The sequence below is a fragment of the Aphelocoma coerulescens genome, chromosome 17 (genome assembly GCF_041296385.1).
Source record: "Aphelocoma coerulescens isolate FSJ_1873_10779 chromosome 17, UR_Acoe_1.0, whole genome shotgun sequence".
NCBI classification, from domain to species: Eukaryota; Metazoa; Chordata; class Aves; order Passeriformes; family Corvidae; genus Aphelocoma; species Aphelocoma coerulescens.
In genome coordinates this window covers 7611636-7633528 of record NC_091030.1, presented here as the reverse complement: position 1 = coordinate 7633528, position 21893 = coordinate 7611636, and the positions used below count along the sequence as shown (strand labels likewise).

Here is a 21893-nt window from a genome sequence, read left to right as displayed (position 1 = left end):
AAAAGTAAGGAAACACAGAGGAATCCTTTCGGCCTTTGGCCAGCTGAGGTCTGGCACGTTCCAGTGTCTGTTGGTTTAAACTGCTAGCTCAGTAGCACACACTATTCACTGCCTTGCTTACCTGTGCAAACCACTGTGTTCACAGCAGGTGCTGGGTCTCCACAATAACTGAATGTCCAACAAAACCATTCACACACAGGTAATTTCCAAAGGAACATTTTTATCTATGGCCAATGATACGTAGCTGTGTTGGCTGGGCAGTTTCTTTTTGTGTTTGGGCAGGTTCCCAAATTCTGTGGTCGTGTCCTTTTCTTCTCTCTCACAACAGTTTAGGCCTTTGCTCTGCTTCTTTCCATACATATAAATCTTAGCCCGCTGTATCCCAGTCTCCAGCTCCTCCAAGTAAAGCTTCTTGCTCCCTCCCAGTAAGACACACAATGGTCAGACAGAATATTTTGTGGGCTCTTCATGCCCTTCCTGTCCATTGCAGTAGAAGTTCTTCATCTCTGCTTCACTGGTTGGAGAACTTCCAGTCTGGAAGAACTTTTATTTAAATCCACCCTGGACCCTCCACTGGATGTTGGCTGTCTCCAGACCACCATTCAGATCATAATGAAAACTCCTCTTTGCAGATGAACACTTACAAGATCCTTTAGGTCTTGGGTTGCTCAATTCTTTCCCGTCTTCCCTTCAAACAGCACAGTGCTGTGCCTTTTGGGGCTTGTAGACATCCTGGCCCCTGCCTTCCCAGTCTGAGGGCTCTGCTCACCCTTTTCCAGATGAAGAGTGAACACTGAAGATCCAAAAGCCCTGCAGCCACTGACAGATTCCCGGGAGCGTGGAGCCAGGGCAGCCTCACCAACTGGTGTGTCCAGGCTCTCAGAACTACAAAGAATGAATCAGAAGAGCTGAGTCCCAATTCTCCCTCTGCCCACGATTCTCTGCATCATCATATTCCCTCTCAGCTTCCTCAGCTGAAAAACAGGAGTCATAATATTTCCTTACCTACAAAAGCTGTTAGGAGGATTATTGAATTGTTGTGAATTCCACAGATGAAAGGTACTACAGAAAAACAAACTGCAATTATTGTTTCAAACCTCTGCCCTAATCCTGTCATCCTTAACTTACTGAATAACACTTAGTCGAGGAAATCCTGCCACTACACTGAAGAAGATCATTGGAAAAGATGACTCTCTGTTGTAATAAGAGCATTTATCCCCTTTTGTTCAACACCCTTCTGCCTGACACTGGAGTGATCCAAGTCACATAATCTCCCCTTGCAGTGGGGAACTGTGGTTTTGATGGTGGAATAGGCACAGGTGAAAATCAGAAGCTTGCAGGAAGAACCTATTGCAAAGATCAGAAAAATTGGTGCTCCCAGCAGTCCCTGATTCCTGCCAAATACTGCTGGGTGCAGTCACACAAGGCACTGAGTGTGGCCCATCCTTCCAAAACTCATCTGTCCCACACAGACAAATATCCCCATTTGTGCTTCCATCTCCTCTTGTTTTCAAAACAATCAACACTCCAAGAGCAGAGAGGCAAAAAGTGCCAGTGTTTAACAGCCCTGAAAACCACTCTGGTTTTGCACAAATAACATTTTTCTTGTTGAAGCCTAAGCACAAAGCTTCCGAGAAGGTTGTAGGTACCACTGGGCATTACAGGTTAAAAGTACTGCAACAGCCAGGAATAAATACATGGCAGGTGTTCGTTAACAAGGCACTAATTGGGTAACTGGAGGTGCAGCATAAAAGACCACAGAGGCCAATTGAGAGGCTTTGGGTGAATCTCAAATGCTCTTCTGAGCTTGGGGAGCAGGAGGAAGTAACTACTGCTGTAGTTTTGCATTTTATAGAAAAGCTGATGTTAAGGTGTCTCAGAAGAGGCAGCCTGTTACATCTTGTATATGAAACCATGTGACAAAATCAGTTCAGAATTTAATTTAAAGATTATGACTCTCTTTTCCTCGGTTGAAGTGCTTTTACTTTGGCTTTGGTAACTTGAGCTTAAATTGTTCTGATTTGATTTCACTGTACCTCCTAAGGGGCTTATTCAAACTGAGTCAGCCTCTGCCTGTTTGGCTAAACCATTATCTAAACTCACTGCCTTGCATAAAGAAGGCTTTAGGGATCCCAAAATATGTTTTCTTTCTTAATCCCTTGAAGGATGCAGTGGGGTTCTTCAAGCATAATCTGCAGACCTCCAGGTAGGTGTGTGAGTGACTGGTGCATTCCAGGTTGAAAGCTGATAGTGGTGAAATTTCTGGGGACAGTTTCCCACGTGAATTGTTATGCCTGCTCAGCCTGCTGCATAATGAATGTGACAATTTGGGATGAAACTCTCTTACACCCACCCTGGGTGAGATACAGCAGGGTAAGGTGTAATTGGAGACGGCTTTTGGGTTGCAGTTTTGATGTACCCTTCATCATGGTGCTCCTGAAAGTGGATTTGCAGTGAGGCTCAAGCTCCAATATTGAACTGTTGCACGTTCACTGTGAGGTGAGTGCCCTGCTAGCTTGGAGAATTTTTTTGCTCTTACAGAGTTTCTGCTCTCTGGCTTCTCTTGTCTCTGCCTTTTTGCCTGCACTCCCTAATTTCTCTCTGCTCTGCTGTTGTGCTCTGTGCCTGTTGCTGGGGTTGCTGAACACTTTGCATTAGGAGACCCCTGTTCAGTTCCTTGTGGCTCTGCCAAGTCTCACATTGCAGCCAACATTTTTTTTTGTTGTTGCAGGAGCTTGTCTTAAACTAAAATATAAATGCTTTTAAAACCTGAGCCTTCAGATTATGATTTAGCTGAAAAGGAGTCTTTAGAGTGCATGGAGTCCATTTCTCCAAGTACTCACAATGAATACTCAGCCCATTTCTCCCTGCCCCCTCCCTTGGAAAGCTTCAGCTGCCAGCTTTTCCCAGCCCCCATGCCTAGAGCTGCAGCAGTTTTCATTTAGGGGCTCTTTGGTCATGCTCATGATTTGGTGTCTGTGTATGTTATGGCATTTAGGAATTCCTACTCTGGTTATCCGTGTGGATCAGGCACATCCTGGAGCAGAGCAGTTCAGTCAGAAGAACTGCCCTGGTTCTCTTCAGCTCTTGAATGCTTTGATACACGTGTGGTCTTGTAGATTGCCTTGAAAATGGGCTTAGAGCAGAACAATGGTAAAAAGTGCTCAAAATCCAGTCCTTTCCCCCTACTCCCTGGTATCTGGTGTTCAGGCCGCTTGTGGGCAGGGCAGAGTTCAGGTGGTTTTTTCAAAAGGATTTCCTCTCTGTGTGGCAATCAGATTGGTGAGCACCAGCTCATGAAGTGTGGTGGTTCTCAAGAATTCCTAGAACTTACTTTTTTCTTACCTCTTACCTGTTTTGTGCTCCTGCAGAGACCGTGTGGAGGGTGGGGAGGTGACTTTGGGCTACCTGATGGTCAAGTCAAAAGGGTCAGCTTGCAGGAGGGAAGCCCAAGTCTCGTACACTGTGACCTAGAGTGGGGTTTGGGTGTTGATGCAGATACATCAAATGCTGCCTTAGCAAACGTATCCAAGAGTGGTTGTGAGCGAGTTTCTGGTTCCTGAATTTGCAACAAGCCTTGAAGTTGAGTGCCAAAAAGCAATTTTTTTGGGAGGGTTTGGTTAAGGCACGTGCACAACTTTGGTTCCATCCTGAGGCAGCTGCAAGCATGGCTAAGTGGAATTCTTTTAAGCCTGTACAATCTTTCTGATTATATCATACCTCTGGAGAAATTTCAGTCCCACTGGTCGTGTTTTTCTGAAGCTAATCTTCTGGAAATAAGGTCTTTTAGTAAAATTGCTTTCACCTTATGGTTATAATAAACTGACTTATTAATTGGCATCAGCATGTGGCTGTCTGAACCAGCAGCATGGCAGCCTCTGCTGGCACACATGTCCACAGAGAAATCCCCTCATTCTGCTTTATTCCATATTGGCACTCAAATGTTCCCCTCATTTATTTTCCAACAGTTCTATTTTTTTTTTTTTCTGCAGCAATTCAATCATTCTTTGGCTTATAACAATTTTTTGTTTTAACTTCTGTTTGCAGCTGTGGATTTGCTTCAGGGCATGGGCTGTGTGGGTCTGTTACTTGGAAGTGTTTGTAACAGTGCTGATGCTTGTTGATGCTTTTATGGTGGTGTGCTGGTAAAATTCACATTGTTTCTATTGTGTACATTAGATTAATTTCTGTTGTTTTCAGCAGTTGACAATGTTATGAAATGCACCAACCAGTGCAAACTACATCGGGCTGTGGGTTTTCTTGATGGACTTTTTTTGGCCGCTCACTACTCCAGCGTGCATCGGCGGCGGGCTATTTTTATTGCAGCTCGTATTAGTTGTTGCGTAATAAATGCGAGAGCGCATTACCCAATGCAAACCGCGATTTTAAAAAAAACACACACACAAAAAAAAAGGGGGCGAGAGCAGTTGTGATTTCCAGCTCGGCCTCCCGCAGCACGCGTGTCCCCGCGTGGCTCCCACGCGCGTTTCCAGCCGCACTTTTCAGGCTCTGGTCGTACCTTGGGAGCCGCGGAGGCGCGACGCGGACGGAAGGGGGAAGCCGGGATTTTCCCCGGCCATGTCTGCCCGGGGGACACCCGCCAGCCGCCACCTCCGCGCGGCTCCTTGTCGCGGGTCCCCCGCCCCGAGCCCCGCCGGGCGTTTCCCCCGCCGGGGACACCGCGTTGGGCGGCCCCGCCGCCCGCTGACCGGGGCATCACCCCTGCCGTTCCCGTCCCCTGCCCGCCGCTCCGGGGAGGGCGCGGGGGGCCGGGGGGGACCCGCCGGCTTCTGGGACTTGTAGTGCGGGCTGCGGCCGCCGCTTCTCCCCCGGCTCGGCCCGGGACTACGCTGCCCACATGGCCTTGCGCCCCGGCGCATGAGCGCTCGGGCGCTGTAGCGCATCTATTATACTGCCTTGCCGAGGATAAAAAGAAGAGCAACTGGAGGGACTATAAGGCAAACGTTGCTGGAGCTGCCGGGGCAAAGTAATCTATTTAATCTTTCCCTTTATTTGTTAGATGCTTGGGTGTGCATTGCTAGCACTGGGCCATGGTTTCTGGAGGGAGGGGGGCCGGGGAAGAAGGGGGAGGAAAGCAAAACCCACTTGGGAAAGGCCAATGCTGATTTTTTTTTTATTTTTTTTTTCCCCTCCTCTCTTCTTCTGCTCCTTCTTGTTGCGAGAGCCCCGCGTCGCTCCCCGCGGCCCCGCAGCCTTTGTGCGCCGCCACAATTGTAACAAAGCGCGGCGGGGCTGGCTGCAGCCTGGCCATTGATTTCCTCCCGGCCCCGCCGCTCCTGCCCACCCTTTTCTTCTTCTTCTGCCGCTTCTTCTCCATCTTCTGCTCCCCCCTCCCCTTCTCGCCGAGCGCCCGAAGACGCCCCGGCCGGGCGCAGCCGCGGCCCCGCCGAGCCCCGCGCCCCAACGCAGGACGGGCTTGCTTTCTTTCTCTTCTCTTCTTTTTTTTTTTTTTTTTTTTTTGTTTTTCTTCTGCTTCCCCCTCTCTCGCTCGCTTTCCCTCGCTCTCTCTGCCCGCCATCTTTTGAAGGGGAAAATTAGGGGCGAGGAAAAGGAGGGCTGCAGGCGCTCTTGAAAACAAGGAAAAAAGAAAGAAAAAAAAGAGGGAGGCAAGAGGGGAAAAAAAAAAAAAAAAGAAAATTAAAAAAAAATAGCGCGGAGGAAGCGGGGGGACTAGGCAGCCTCCAGCCCCGGCGGTGCGCGGGTCCCCGGCTCCGCGTTTGTCGCGGCCGCGCTCGGGTGCGGGGCGCGGAGCGGAGCCCGGCGGCGGCCCCAGCCCTGGGCCAGCGCCCGCCTGCTCCGGCCATTTCCCCGGCCCCGCCGCTGGCTTGGGAGCTGGAAAAAGGTCTGAGCAGGCAGCGGATGATGGGCTGGAAAGTGCGCGTTTCGCGTGTTGTCCGTGTCCGCATGCATTTATTTGTGTATGTGTGTGTGTGTGTGTACCCAGCTGCTCCGCTCGTGTAAATATCCGGTGTTTACCAAACTTTTGCAAATAAATGGAAACCCAAGGGTTCGCTGCCTAAACTTGATATGCTTTCTAGGCGTAAAAAGAAACGCAGATCGCAGATTTATATATAGAAATGTCACGCTATAAATAATGCTACCGATAATAAAATGTAAAACTTCAAAACTCAGCCGTCCTTCTCCTCCGTTTATACTTCTTGTTTGGGTTTGGCACCTCCCTGGGCGCTGGGGATAGAGCATTATTTGTAGCCTGCTTGGTTTCACTTTCAAACAAAGCTGTAGTGTTCTGGTCGCGGGTCTGTGTGCGTCTTTACATGGTTGGGTCTTGCAGGGCGTTAATTCAGAACGTGTTTTCCTCCGGAATTGACTTTTGACAACGTGGAGAATGCGTTCTGTAAGGTTCGGGATAAATATTCTGTGACAGTCCCAGAGCATGGATGTTCCTTTCTGTTGATTTCTTCAGGAGTCCAAAGTTGCTAAAATAAACTTGTTTGGATGAGCAAATACGATGGCTTCACTAATATTTCCAGCTTTTATATGTAGGTTTTGGGCTTTTTGTTTTGGTTTGGTTTTTTTTTTTTTTTTTTTTTTTTTACATCTTAAGTTCCCTGACACTGGTAAATAATAGCAGGTTAGGAGTTGACATAATTAGCAAAGCACACCTGCTGTTCCTTGCTGGGAATAGAGAAGCATGTTTTTAATATGCTTGTTAATATTTTTAACGTGTACAGTGTACGTGAGTGTGCTGGGGGGGGTGTCTACATAAAACTGGAAGTTTAGTTTTAAAGCTGAAACTGATGTGTTTAATTCACACAGTGCTAAGCCAAGGTATTAGAGGGGACTTGGTGACTACCATATGTGCTGCAGGATCTGGGTGACAAGTGCAGAATAAATATGCATCGATCAAAACAAACAAGAAGTCCCCAAAGCAGTTTGGTTGCTTTACAAGCAAAAAAAAGCCATGATCTGTATTGCTTACAACTCCCCAACTGCTTGAGTGTTCTGTGAATGCAGGTCCTGCCTCCTGATCTGCAGATCACAGCACTGGCAGACTGCTGGGTGTCTCATTTTTTTAGGACTGAAGTTTGGGGAGTTTTTTAATAATGCCCTGGGAGGCTCCTGGTGAAACAGAGTAACTCCAGACCTCAAAGCCTTCCTTTTTGGAAAGAATAAATGCTAAGTTTGTGTATTTCTTTCCCTTTAGTCTGCACTGGATAAAAATACTCACTCGTGCTTATTTAGTGTTTTGAGACGATGTTTAATAAAGGGTTTGGGCAGGGGGTAACAGTCTTATACAGTGTTCTGCATAAGCTTGATTGCAATATTGTCTCTTCAGTGCTGAGACGGTAGCTATTCCAGTGAAAGACTTTTCAGCTGTAGTGACCTGTGCATGCAGAGTTTAAATTGAGAAAGAATGCACGTGCAATGTGAAGTGTCTGAGGGTTGTTTTCAAAACTGTCTCTGGAGCGTTAGGTCTGTTATCTTCAAATAAAAGCTAGGCTTCTGGAAGTAAAACTGGTGGCATTTAAGCACCAAAGTGCTTACAGAAACTTTGGTTCTTGTCATTAAAAAGTATTTAGAGGAAAAGCATGTTGAAGTCTGATGTTCCAGCTCAGCAAGCGTGCTGGGCAGCCTTGTCCTTGCACTATCTGTCTTTAAAGAAGGCTCATTTTGTTATTAGTCAGTGTCTGCAAATGCAAGTGTTTCTGTGGGCTTGGTAGCTGGTTGTTTCTTTGCTCTGCTGGGTACAATGACTTAAATCACAGTTCTTAATAATCTTGCAAAAGGCCTCTTTGCTGAGTTAAGAACTGTGTGTTTAAAAGTCATCTCTTAAAATGGAGCGAGTCTAGTGGGGTTTTTGGTATCCTCAAACCTCACCTGCAGGCCAGGGGTCCAGCCTGCCTGACCTGAGGGTCTCCCCTGTGAGGCTGAAGGCAGTGCACACACACGGAGCAGTTTCCCCTGGGGAAGGCTGGGGCTTCCCAGAGTTTTCCCAGGAATGTCTTTTACTTGGTGCAAGTTCTGAACGATGCTGTTTAATGTTTACCTTTTCACTTCGAGGGGAGGCACTTGTGCAGTGGGGTGTGGGTTTCCAGCCAAGCCCTGCTGCACTCCTAGAATCTCACTCCTCCTCCCGGGAGTAATCTGGGAGCCTGATCGCTCTTGTTGACAGCACAAACAACTCGGGAGTCAAATCCCTCTCCTCGGCAGCAGCTGAGTGATGTACTGAGGTCTCATATTTCAAAGGCTTAATTACTTTTACAAAATATATTACTGTGTCTCCTTTGGTAAGCTATCAGGTGCTTTCAGCACAGGCAGAACTACACTTTGCTAAATAAATGAACAAAGAGTGTTTTGCATCTCAGCGTTGTTGATTGTTTCTCTTTAATCCTGGTTGCTCCTTCTTTGCTAATTTGCAAAATTCATTAATCCACAGTGGGTTTCCCAATCATTACCATGAGCCATATGTTTTGTTTTGTTGGATGTGGTGTTGGTTTTTTTGGGTTTTGTTTTGTTTCATTTCAATTTGCTACATTATTCTTCCGTAATAGCCCAGAACACCGTTGTGAGCAGCAGAGTTCTGGGAGCTGGGAGGGAGGCATTGTATGCTGTGCTGCTCAGTGAGCTGTCAGGACATTTTGGAAGGATCTGTGCATCTCGAGCTTTTCCATTCCATGCAATCTTGCTGTGACATCGGGGTTGTTTTATCAGTCATTAGTGCTTGTTGGAGGTGAACAACTTTGTGTGGGGCAGCCTAACTCCTTAACCCACTTGTTGCTAAAGCCAGTGTTGGAAGGATGTAAATTCTTCTGGAGAGCAGTTCAGAAATTCTCTGTAATGTGCTGTGTTTGCTAGTAGTCCTTTTCCCATTCTTGGTAAGATACTGACTGAAGAAACTACTCACCTCTGGTTTGGATTCCTTATGTACTTTTTCAGGCCTTGGTCTCTTTTCAGCAGATGTTGTCATATTTGCAAGTAGCTCAGCAGCATGGATAACCTGCTTAGAGGAGGTCTTTTTTCTTCTTTCCTGGGAGCAGGGCTTTCTCCTTTCTACCACCAAAGACAATCTGAGGTGAAATTTCTGTGCTTGAGGGACCAATCTGGAACAAATTTCCCAGTCTGTGCTGATCCCATTTACTGTCAAACTGTGAGATTTAGACTCAGATGTGTTTGACACCGGTCTGCTTTGGGAATGATCCTGTTTGCTCCTGTCTTTCCTTTAAAGAGAGAGAGGCAGGGACAGGAAAGGATTGCTGCTCCACTCTTGAAGTTTACACTTGGAGAACTTTCCTGACACAGCGGCACTGCCATCCATGCAGAGCATGCACTGACACAGGTGTACAGGCAGAGACATTCTTTATTGTGGCTGACTCTCCTGTTGTAACCAAACCCCACTTGTATTGAAGAAAATGTACATTTTTCCTTCTGGTATTTTGTCTTTTCAACTGCTCGGCTTATCCTTGTGTAACATTACAGAGGGTGCCTCTTTGGGGATCTCCCTTTCTCAGAACCCATCAATATGGCCATGCTGAGATAAATCTATTTTCTAAAACTGTCCTGGTCCATTGGTTTGGCTATAAGCAAGTGCAGAGTTTGCAGTCCAGAGCTTTTTGCTGGGAGGGGCTGTAGGATGTAGCTGCCTTTTTGCTTACCAAGGCTGGTTTAGGAACCGCGTTGTGCTGTGAGCTGTGGGGAAAGTGATCACCTGAGCACGTGTGTGTGTAAGAATTGTCTGCGTTTAGTGGAGAATGCTGTTCCTTCCTGGAGAGCATTGCTTTTTGCTGTTCCTTCCTGGAGAGCATTGCTTTTTGCAGCTTTTCTGTTGCTGCTACAGTTCTCTTCAGGGTCTGTGACATAATGTTGAAGTGCAGCTCTTCAGTGAAGAAAGAGGGAATTTTCCTCCCACTTTTCCCTGGAGCAAGCGCTTGCCTGAGTGGGAGTGTTATGGATCAGCCAGTGTGCTGAAAGTGTGTTCCTTTCCTGGGCTGGAACAAGCCACATGGGAATCAGTTGGGATACTTGTGTCCACACTGTCATGGTCATATTTCCTTTGACTTGAACTTCATCCATATGCAGGAGCTCTGAGCGGCTTAGGGCTTGTGTGCTCTAAGCCGTGGGTGCTCTCAGCAGGAGCTGTGCTGGGGAGGCTGAGCTCCTCCTGTCAGGAGCCTGTCCATCTGCCCTCAGCACTGGTCCCTGGGTGTCTGAGGCAGTAGGGAGCACTTTCCCCCTTCTCCTGAATCAGCAGCCTCCCCTCCCTGCATAGGGAGGGGTGATAGACTTTAAGATCCAAATTTTTCCCCTTTCTCGAAGACCATTCGGGGATTTAATATTCAAATGCACAAACTCGAAGAGTGGAAACTGCTTTGATGTTGTCTGAGGGAGCAACAGCAGCTTAACTATCACAGTTTGTTCACACCTCAGCTGACCTGGAACTTCCTTGCAAAGCTGAGCAAGTTTATGGATCTACCCAACCTTAGCAAAATCACTTTTCATCGGAAGTAGTAGACCCCATAGAGCCTTTTGTACTTGTGTGGCTGTGTTTGCTTTCAGTTAACACACGGAGTTGTTCTGGGACAATGTGCTTGTTCAAACACAGGGCACTTCAATTGGTTTGGAAACAGATAAAGCCGAGCTGGTGGGAGCATGCACAGGGGATGAGTGGTGGTCTTAAATGGGAGGGTGACTGGTGTAACAAGTGACTGCTCTGCCTGCAAAGCTGCAATAATTCCCTTGGTGTGTGGGGGCTCTTACTCTGCCCCATTAGCAGGTCTAATGTTACTGTGGCTCAGCTAACAAGCAGTAAGTATATTTATGTCATGGTAATTCAATCCCTTTCATTTCATCCTTCATCCCCTTAAACTGACTTGATTGTCATGTATCGATTTTGGATGGACTTTGCATGGGAAAGGTGCAGTGCTGAAGTTGTAAACCCAGAGCATGATTTCAACCAGTGGCAGCTTATCCATTTTTACTACCCTTGTAATGCTTTTTGTCCTGAAATTAATCAGTTTTCAAAATAGTAACTTTAGTCATTTAAATACATAAAAACAAATCTAAAAGTTAAGTAGGAGAAAGCGTTGGAGCACAAGAACTGTGCAAGGTAGGTTGCTGATGAAGATATTTTCTCTAATGAATCGCTTTGGTTCTGCTCTGTACAGTGAAATGCTTCAAACAAGTTAACAGACGGATCCGGGTCTGTTTATTAGAAGTCTGTCAATGTTTGCATGGAGCTGCCCCTGAGGAGAACATCTGTAGCACTTGTAAATCATATTAATAATGCTGATATATGGCCTTGCAGAACTGGTGGTGTAAGGGAGAATTGCAGTGTAGGTTATTAGCTACACAGAGCAGGAAACAACCCTTTAAATAGGTAATACAGAGGAATTAAGTGCTATCTGCAAGGGCTCTGTGTTTTATACTTTGCTCAGAGTACTTTCTGTACTTAGTTTCATTAAGAGGAGGTAATCTTCCTGTTCATGTAGCCTCTTAAACTCAGCTGGAAGTGGAATTTGACTGTATCTAAACCCTCCTCCCTAACAGGTGTTAGGACTTTTTGGGTGTTGTGGTTTATCTTTTAGAAATATGTTTAAAGAGCGCTGCAGTGTGGGCAGAGGGATAAAGCAGATGGCAGTTTTAGCTTTGCACTTTCTTCCAATGACAAGGAGTGTTGTGCTTAGTAAAGAAGTTGTTTCTGGAAACCCTGGTGTTGGTATTTGAACGTCCTGTAAATACAGGTTCCTTTGTGCTCTTGCTTCTTTTTTTTTTCTTTTTTTAAAATTTGGGGCCCCTGTAGCACTGAGAAGGAGTTAATCTATAAATGTGTGGGAAAAGGCTAATGACTTCAATTGCAGATGGCAGTGGAAATACCAATATCCCCATTTTCCAAGTGGGGCATAACAAGCCTGCAGCCTGGGGTGTGAGAACTGTCAGCAGGGTGGTTTGTAGCGGGGGTTTTTGTAATTCTGTGCAGGTACAGCAGACTCTCGGAGATGCTCTGCCCAGCAGGGAAGTAGTTTGAGCTCTTGTGGTTTTTTTTTCCTTTTTTTAGCCTTTTCTTCAAAAAGCTTTGTGTCCAATAATCTCTCTTTTTGGAAATCAAAGTGCAGAAAAAGAAACAATCGTGACAAAACCTGTTGTGGAAAGGCTCTGTGCTATTTATTCACTGTATGCTGAATCAAACAGAGCGAGTTTGAGGGTTTTCCTTATGCTGTAAAAGTACACAGAGCACTGTATGCTGATTAAAAAGGGGAAGGGCTGACTTTTTCAGGACACAAATGTTTAACTGTGCAGATCACATCCTTTAAAAAGCAGAAAATGAGGGTGTAGATGTACAATAATCCCATTAGGAGTTCTGGACCCTGTGTGGGTGTTGCCACGTTCTGCATTACTGGGTGTACCTAAATGCTGCTGCTGTGCACGTATTGGCTGAAACTTGGGTTAGGGCCAGAGTGTGGGGGGGGTTTTGTTCTTATTTCAGTTAGTTTGGTTGTTTTTTAATAATTTAACTGAAATACGGTGTGTTGACCTGAAATTGGCAAAAGTGTTTGCTGGAGTCACAGGATGAATTGTCAGGAGTGTCACTTGTTGGACAAGTCATGCTTTGGAGAAGGAATAGGAGAAACGTGGGAAATCAGGAGACAGAGCCTCAAAGGAGATGGGTTATGGTGCTTTAGGCTGTAGTTCAGAAAAGCAGACTGGGTGTGATGCAGCATTTAACAGCAGCCTGTGGTCAATCACATTTTCAAACTGCACAAAATAGGGAGCTTTTACTTCTGTCTCCTCACTCTCTTCATCCCTCCTTTCTTTTCCTGACTTTCTTTCTGTTTTGCTTTCTCCCAGAGGGTGTAGGTTAGCTGCCTGTTTCCTCTTGCAGTTTATCTGCTCAGTAGTGTTTATATCTGTTTCTATCCACCAATTTTGTTTCCTGAAGGAATACAAGCAGAACCAGCCCCAGGCTGACTTCTGCTGAAGCCACTGGGTATCAGGTTAAGACTATTCAGCATTATCATCCAGTTCTAAAATGATTAACAGCCTCAGCCTGCTGCTTGTCACTGGGGTGGAGTGTCCAGGATGGACCTGTTGCTCCTGCACTTTTAGCTGGGTGGTTTCTCCTCAACAGCTCTCAGCAAGTGAGATTTTCCTCTTTTGCTCCATGTGCTGTGGCAGCTCCATTGTGTGATGGCTGGGCAAGCAGGAATTCTGAGATTCCCTGCCCCTGAGATCTGTTACAAGCAAGTTCAGGCTGAAGGAACATCAGCTTGTCACACAGTTTGTCTCCCACTTTCAGAGCAGTTGGTGATGCTGACATGAAGGATGCTTAGAAAGGGTGACAGTGGTTCAAACCAAAGCAAAGAAATGGATTTGTAGTTCTGGTTGTTCTTGAAGTATGGATTTGAATGCGAAAACAGGGGTGAGTAGAGGTGGAGCAGTAGATTTGGTCCTTCTCTGAAGCTTAAAGCAATAGTAATTCCAGAAACACAGAGAGGTGGAATAACAAAGAAGGCATCCAGCAGACAGCATTTGTGCCAGTTCTGAATTTGCAGAATTGCCCAGCCTACAGAAGTTGTGGCCGAGTCTGTGGAGTCTTTTGCCATGTCCATCAGCAAGACTTGAATTTGGGATCACCAAACTTTTTTTCCCCTCCTTGGCCAACTTTCATGTTAACATGGAGATTCCTCTTCTTGATTAGGCTGCAATTTCTTTTTGTGCTGTTTTAGGAAACGTGATGGAAGAGAACAGGATCTCCATGCTCCTGCACCCCTTGCCCTTGTGCAGTGGGATTTCTCTGGCTAGGATCCCATTCTGCAGCATTGCTGCAGGGAGAGGATGCTTCTCCAGGGCTGGGTGGCACTGACCTCCCCCAGCTCTCACAGCTGTTGTAACTGAGACAGTGTCAGCACCCACATGTCTGATCAGTCTGACAAGAATCTCCATCCCCAGATATGCAGCACTGAACCTCCATTGTCATTTTACCTCTCTGTAACAGGCAGCTGGAAAAGGAATTGACTCAGAGAAACCACAAAGTGTGGCGAGCTTGAGTTTGTTCCTCTCTGTGCTTAAATCTTCCTTAGAAAGAGGTTTATCTTGATTGACCAATTAGTTGTACCTTGCAGGTGATAAGTTTGCAAAACCCTCTGTGGTGAGGTGCTGAGCCACAGAGACCTTGCAGCTTATGGAGAGGGGAAAGTTGCTGAGCACTTTGCAGGATCAGGCTTGAAGTGGTTCCTGAATCCCAGAGGACTGGGCTGCTGGCTGTGTTGTGGTTTGTTCTGTACTTCCAGAGTGCCCTCAGCCACGTTCCTTCCTCCCCGAGCTCTCCTGCCCCCCCATCCTACTCCTGACATGTCGAGAGTGTGGATGGTATGTGGCCATGTGCCAGCACCTTCCCAGCACTTCCTTTTTGCCTGATGTCCCAGGCTGCAGGGCTGCTGCTGCACGTGGGCTTTGGGGGGACTGCAGCCACCCCTACAAATGGTAGAAGTTGCCAAATAAGTGTGCAGTGCACTGGATAAGAGGGGAAATCTGCTCTGAAGCAGGATCTTTTCCGTGTAAATTTTGGGTGTCTGGTTTCTCCCTGGCTCTGCCCGCCATTAGGTGTTGTGGGTTCAGCCCTGTGGGTCACACAAGGTAATTCCATTGCATCTCCTCCACCTTGCCCCTCTGGGGAAAAATGGCATGAGCAGAGTCTGCCCAGACATGTGGTTATCCCAAACACTTCACTTGCTATGCCAAATCTTTCTTATGTAAAAGCCCAACACTTTTTTTTTTCTATTGCCATACAGGTGTAATTTGTGTATCTTGTGAGAGGCACAACCACGAGCATTTTCCTGTAAAGCACCTACTCATTCCCATCCTGTTGATTTGGATGTGCAAGCCACAAGCTGCTCCAAGTACTCTGGAACCTGTTCATAGATCTTATTTATTACAGCTAAGCATTTGTTAACTTTTTCATGATAGGCCACTCAGTTAATTTGCTGAAGTACCTCCTGGCTTATTTTTTGCAAGTGCAGTTCAGCTTATCTCAGTCCAGACCTTACTGCAGAGTCAGGTCTCAAAGCTGGATAAATTCCTTCAGTCAGGAATCCAACACAGAGCAAGCTCTGTACCCACTCACTTCCCCTTCCTCCTGTAGCCTTTTTAACAAAACTCTGTAACTCAGGAGCTTGTACAAAACCAACATAGTCTGAGTTGAAATTTGCTGCCTCCGTGTTTCCAGGGGACCACAAAAAGCAAGGCTGGAAGAGATGTCCAGAGGTCATTCTGTCCTCCCCAATGCAAAGAAAGGTCAACCATGCCTAATTCATTACTGAGATTCTTAAAACTGTTTTTAAAACCAAATTCAAAGCTATGAAAATGAACTTGGTTTAGTGAGAAACATCACTCCCTGCACTTGAAACTGCAGCCTTTAGAAAGCAGTCGAGCCCCATTTGATTTGTGTGTGACATGCAGCTAAATTCCTGCTCAGACTTGATCAGAAGGTGCTTCCTGTGGCATTGGTGACTTGGAGGAGAGAAATACTCTGGCTTCTGATTATCAGAAAGTCCATCACTTTATTTGAGGTGCCTAAGTGTTCATAAGTCTCCAATGCTTTTATTAAAGTGACTTTCGGGTACTTCTGGGTTTGAAGTCAGCTTGTCAGAGATCTTACAGCAGCGTGATTTGCAGGGAGCACTGAGTAGGCATCAAAACTGGAGACCCTTGAAATTACCAGTTACTCCTGGCTGATTCCTACCTACTGGTTAGGAACCCACAGGCTCCTTATTGAGGAAACACCTGCTCTTATAATAGCCAAGGAGAGACCAAGGGTGGGAAAGTCATCTGCATAATCTGATGAGCATTAAACCAACCAAGTCAAAAGCCAAGGAACTGACTTAATCTGCTGTGATCTTTTCCCCTCCCTCATGCAGAGGTGAGCTCAGGACACAGTTGCATCTCCCAGTCTCAGGATGTTACTAGGGCGGTGCTCAAAATAATATGCACGAAAAGCAAATCTCTGATGTATGGAATTAATGATTTGGGAGACAGCAAGGATGGCTGAATGGACTTTGAGTGCTGCAGTGTGCCATAGGGGCACCACAAGCCAAATTCCCAGCTCCTGCAGTGAAGCTGAGTGTAAATGCCTCATCCCAGTGTCTTGAGGGGGTGGCATATTGTGTGTAGTGTGTCTGTCTGTCAGGCCAGGGCTGGCTGATAAAGCAACTCGTCTGCCTCAAGTCTTGCCCTCAAATTGCACATCCCCTGAGTTTGAAGACAGCATCCCTGCTGACATGTTACTAGGTACTGGGAGCTGCCTGAAATTGTTTCTATGTGGGGCTGGGAAGGGAAAGGGAGGAAAAGGAGGCATCCACCAGGTTTATTTCCTTCTGAGGAGACTGAAGGAGTGCTGGTGTAGCCCTTTGTAGCCCTTAGTTTCCACAGCCATAGAATGAAATGGGTACAACTCTCATTAATAACCTTATCTGACTTGGAGGTTGTATTGAGGTTTAGTAGTGCTGAACCTCTCCTGCAGAGAGAGTCTGGGCAAGACAGCCAAGGTTGGGCTGCTCCTCTGACCAAAATTCCAACTGTTGGGAAAATACAGACTGAGAATCTGCTTTGGAGGCTGCAAGGAGCCGATGTGGGGAAGCAATGCTTGGAGCAGCAGCTTAGAGGACACTGCTCTGACTGCCCAGCTGTCAAATTTTGGGTCTGGCTGCTGACTGGGTGGCTCTGGGCAAGTCACCTCACCGTGGTGTAAAGTGTGAGTTGTGAGCAGCAGCCCTTTGAGGAAGGAACAGGGCTTTGTGTGTGCAGAGTGTGAAGTACCAAGGGACCTTGGTCTGTGCCCAGCCTCTGTGTGCTACTGTAATGTAAATAATAACGTGCAGATAACAGCGAGGTCAAGGAACATCCCTCAGACTTGATAATTTTCCCTGATGGGAAGATTTATGTGGCTGTTTCTGGCCGGGCTGGAATTGTGCCAGATTTTGATCAGTGTCCAAGTAACCACGCAGAAATACTCCACCAAGGGGGGGGGGGGGGAAACCGAGGAGTTGTTGGACTGCCAGGCTCACATGAAGCTCGCTGTAACTTCGCAATCAAAACAAACACCATCGGGTCCTGCACGGGAGCAAAGCATCCGTTAAATGTTGGGCACTGCCAAAGGAAGTGGCAGAGCCGTTGGCAGGAGTGCTGGCACTCTGCACGCCTCATGGGGCTTCAGAGCTGCTTTTAGAATAGTCCCTACCACTGCAGACAGTAAAATGTTATCCTGCTAGTTCAGGGAATTATTTACATGTTTTCTCCGTGCCAACTCTCTCCACTGACTGACCCCATGTGAGAGACTCAGTGGAAGAAAAGTTTTTAAAAAAAGAATTCATCCAACCTAGCTGGGTTTTTCGATGCCTGGTTTGCCACACTGAGGTCGCAACCTAGCACAAAAGGGCTTAAACTCCAGAGAAGCAAGGTTTCTTTGAGGTTTTGGGTTTTGCTTTTAATTACTGTCTCAGACTGAATAAGAACGAGAAGTGGTGTTCGCTCTTCATGTATGACAGCACTTAAGGGTGTATTTTAAATTTGCAGTATCAAAACTACTTGTGCAGGCAGAGAAATCAAGAACAGCTCCTGCTACTTGAACATTATAGGCCTGAGGAACAGGATAAGTAGTGATTTAAAAATTAAAATTTAAGAAGTTACTACTGCAGGGCTAAGAGAAGTCTCACCTTAGCCCCTCACTGGAAGGTGCACATGATGTCTGGTTTTGCTAGTCTTTGCTCCAGGCTTGTACAGTACCTTGAACAATGATGTGCTGGGTCACTGTCCTTAATAGTTGAAATATTTATTGATACCAGTGCAGTTTTGGTAGGTGCTGGAGAGCTTAGACAAGAGCTGTGTAGTTCAGTTCTGCCTGTACTTACGGGACAATTTGTAGAAGCTTGCTTGTTTTTTTTGTCTGTGGATCTACTAAAGTGTCCTCTTGGATGATTTGTCTGGTAATTTGGGATGTCAGATGGTCAGGGCCCTCACTTGCCTCACTTAATAAATGATGTCTCACATGGAATAGATTTCTCAGGCATTAATTTATCTTTGATTCAAAGTCATTGCCTTTTGGACATTTTCAAAGCATTTTCACCCTCATCTTCCAGATTCCTCATAATCCTGCTTTTTACATTCTTAAAAATGATACCATTTTGAATCTTTAAAGGTAAAGGAATGGCTGTAGGAACAAATTTTTAGTTTCAAAGATTACAAAGTGATCCAGTATCAAAGCAGCTTCCCCAGCAAAGGGTGAGGAAGCTGCTGGACCAAGGGTTAAAGGTGCAATGAGGCACAGGCACATTAAAGCTTTATTTATGGCAGGACAGTACTTCCAGTGCTGCCAGACAGTCCAGGTAGCTATTTCTGTCTTCTGCAGGATCCAGCAGTTCAATGCCAGTGCTGCTGGGAGGTTTGTAGCCACTTTTGGGTGTAAAAACCAGTGAGGTGGAGCATGGAAATTAAAGAGGAGCAAGGAACTGACCAAGTTGGCTGTCATGGTTCTGCCCCTCCTTCTTTTGGTAATGTTCTTAATTAAAATCCTTTCTGAGTTGTGTCACTGATGACTGTTCCATCATTTATGTGGACTGTACAAGCCTTGTTTAAGCTTAAGGATCGGAATGGCCTTGTGGAGAGGCAGTGCCTGTCCCAGAGAGTTTTCTCTGCTGGGTGTGGACAGAAAAGAGCTCCCACTATCTCCATGGCACAGATGAGGAGCTGTGGGGTGACGATTCTGGAAGCCTTGGCTAAGGTCAGGGAGAAAGTCTGAGAGAGGTAGGAGCTATGGATCTGTGGTTTGTTGAATTACAGTTCTGGGATTTAATACAAATTAATTAAAAATCCTTATCAAATTGGAGTTTGAGAGGTAGGACATCAGGAAATTCAATGAAAAGAGAATCATATTTAGCCTCAGGTTATTTAAAGGGAAGACTTAAGTTATACTGCATAGTTTCAAACTTGTGACCCAAATGCTCTCTAGCAGTAGGAATTGTTCTCTGTGGGTGTTTTATTTCCCCTCAATCCTTGCACTGGATTCAGTTTGTTAATCAAGAAGACAACAAACAAAATGCTTCAGTGGTGGTCACTGGGGGCCTGCAGCCAGCATTGCATACTCTGGGATGATGGATGTTGCTCAGAAACCTGAATCCATGCAGGGAGCTCCCCAGAAGGAGACTGAGTGAAACTTCCTAATTATCTTTTTTTTGTTGTTTTTAATTCTTTGTCTATTTATCCCCCTTGATCTGAAGATTGAATTTTGCAATATTTCTGCTTTGACTTGATGGAACACCAGGAGAAAATGCTTCCCCCGTGTCTTCCAAATCTGAAATCCCAAGTAACATTCTAGTTTCGAAATCCCTTGTCCAGAGGATGCCAGCAGCTCTTTTGTCTGCTTGGTGATCACCCTGCCTGTCACCAGCAGCATGATCAGCAGCAGAGAGACCATCCTTTTTGAACTAAGCTGGGCTCCTGAGTTATCAAAGAACAGGGACCAGAAGCCTGGTTCTGGATCTATACTTAAATCCATGGCACAAGAGAGTCCTGCAGTCATTTTTCTACATCCTTGGAGTGTAGTGGGTGTTGTGAACAAATGGTGGCACCATCATAACTGGACATGCACAAATAATCACATGTATTCACACAGGGGTCTGGGTTAGGTTTATAACAGTTCCCTCCCTCTCCACTGCAGATCTGTTTGTTTGTGCATAGCTATTTTGGTAAAATTTCCCCAAGTTAGGTATGTGTTTACTTTTTGCCTTCATCTAATCAGCAGCTCACAGGGTAAGTTGACGTTCTATATTTAGTCCAGATATTCAGTAGAGATGATTAGGGCTGTATCAAAGCAGAGGTTTTTGAGTTTTTCCTAGGATGTCTCCCTGCTTTTTCCTTCCTGTGTTGCTGCAGCTTCTGTCCTTGCTCATGTTTCTCTGTTCAACCAAGAAGCATATGTCAGAGTATTTGTATGGCTTTCTAAACGTATTTGAAATAATTTGCCTCTAGAAAGTGATTGTGGTCGGTTTGCCGTGAGAAGAGTAGCTGCAGTCCTGATGTGAGTTGAAATATCCAATGTTTATGGAAGATGACATAGCAAAGCTGTTTACCATATGCTACACAAGGCACAGTGATACTGGGCTATTTTTACCTCTGCAGTTTGCAGGGGAAAACCAGAATACAATAATGCAATTTATGTATTCTCCTCTGTTTCAAATGTGCCTTTGAAAGAGAACATGACAGCACTCTCTGAACCAGGTCATGGGTATAACACCAGTTATTATTTGAGCCTGGATCTCAAAACTGTGGTACAAAACTGGGGTCAAAACCACTCAGGTGCATGCAGTAAGAGGCAGAATAAGACATTTATGAGATTCAAAGCGCAGATCACTTCAAGTTGGGCTGTTTGTGGTGACACCTTTCACTCACAGCAGTTCACAGCATCCCCCTCTGCCCCTTCTTGCATTTCCCTGGATCGAGGGCCTCTGGCAGCTGTCGTCTGCTCTTCGTTATGGGATTTCAGACTACCCACTGCACCAGAGCAGAGCCTTGTGAGCTGACTCAGTGCCAGGCAGCATGGGTCTCGAGACAATGCAGTTCAGTTTACATGGAGCTGGAAGCTATGGATTTAGCAGCTTGCATCAGTGCATTCATGGAAGTCTGCATTACTTCTTAACTGTGTTCCCTGACCATATTCTTAGGTTGCCCCGAGTGTTTTCTTGATATGAAGATGCTCTCTGAGCCAGCTAAGGCAAGAACTAGTCCCATGAAGTTTGCTATCTCTCTGCAGGCTTTGAATTTGGGAATTGCTGTTCCACTGTCTCTCAGGTCTTGAACTGTGCCCATCGAGATAAACTGTGTTACAGGCATGCAGCCTGTGGGGTAAAGAGCCTGAGTTTAAATACTGTCCACAGAAGAAGTGTCTCAATCTGCCTGCTTCAAGAATCCGTATTTACACCCTATTCTCTCCCTTTCTCTCTCTCTCTCTCTCCCCCCAGTTTGCTCTAGGTTGTATGGTTGCACCCTGGAAATGGGATGTCAGTCCCATTCAGGGAGCATAAAGGAAGAGAGAACACCTCCCCGTGTCTGCTGCAGTGACAGCGAGTGAGAGCCCGAGCAGGAAGATGTCGACGGTCACGTCAGCGATCCAGGCTCCTCAGGGCCCTGTGAATCCGCCGCCTCCGGAGGTGACTAATCCCAATAAACCTGGCCGGAAGACCAACCAACTGCAATATATGCAAAATGTTGTGGTGAAGACCTTGTGGAAGCATCAGTTTGCTTGGCCTTTCTACCAGCCTGTTGATGCAATTAAACTGAATTTGCCGGTACGTACCTGTCACCTTCTCAGTGGTGCCTTCCTACGAAGCTTTGTGGTTTTGGGATCAGTTTTTGGGATTGCTTAGAGTAGAAATATCGGTGCTTGGGATGGTGTTGGGCTCAGCCAGTGGCTTCATGTGCAGCAAGAGAAGCTTTAGTTCTCTAAGCCAGAACAAGAAAATGACACTGCACAGCCCTGCAGCATCCCCAGACTAATCACAGCCTCTGCAGGTGCTCCAGACCAGCCCAGGGAGAAACTGGGTTAACAGGTGGAAACCTTTTAAAGGCCTAAATGCTCTTAAAATAAGAGACTGAAACTTTGAGCACAGTTTTAGCTGGCTCTGGTAAACTTCTGTAAGTGCCAGAGGCAGCTTTTTAAAAAGGGAGGCAGAAATGCTGATTCCCAGTGTGGAGGTTGTGTGCTTTGGAGTCAGGTTCATAATAATGGTAAGACTAAAAAGATACAAATTAGAAAACAAATTAATATATATTTTTACATTTACAATTTCCCCAAAATTTCGGTGGTGTTTTTTAGGAGGGGGGATGAGGAGAAAGCAGGGATTAGAGGGAGATGTGAACAAAATCAC

At 46.0% G+C, this 21893-nt stretch overlaps 1 protein-coding gene across 3 annotated transcripts in view; it reads left to right on the top strand.

Annotated features, from left to right (window-relative positions):
* Positions 1-1796: 1796 nt before the first annotated feature.
* The window catches only part of BRD3 (bromodomain containing 3), a 38869-nt gene continuing 18772 nt past the window's right edge, over positions 1797-21893 (top strand). Inside the window, exons 1-4 of one of the 3 annotated variants that reach the window (XM_069031608.1) lie at positions 1797-1995; positions 2166-2206; positions 2409-2499; positions 20988-21314. In XM_069031608.1, coding sequence (XP_068887709.1) covers positions 21114-21314 — 201 coding nt within the window. In that variant the 5' untranslated portion in view covers positions 1797-1995; positions 2166-2206; positions 2409-2499; positions 20988-21113. Of the gene's footprint in view, positions 1996-2165; positions 2207-2408; positions 2500-4881; positions 4988-20987; positions 21315-21893 lie in introns of those variants that run through there. The other 2 variants (XM_069031606.1, XM_069031607.1) reach the window with 2 other exon arrangements.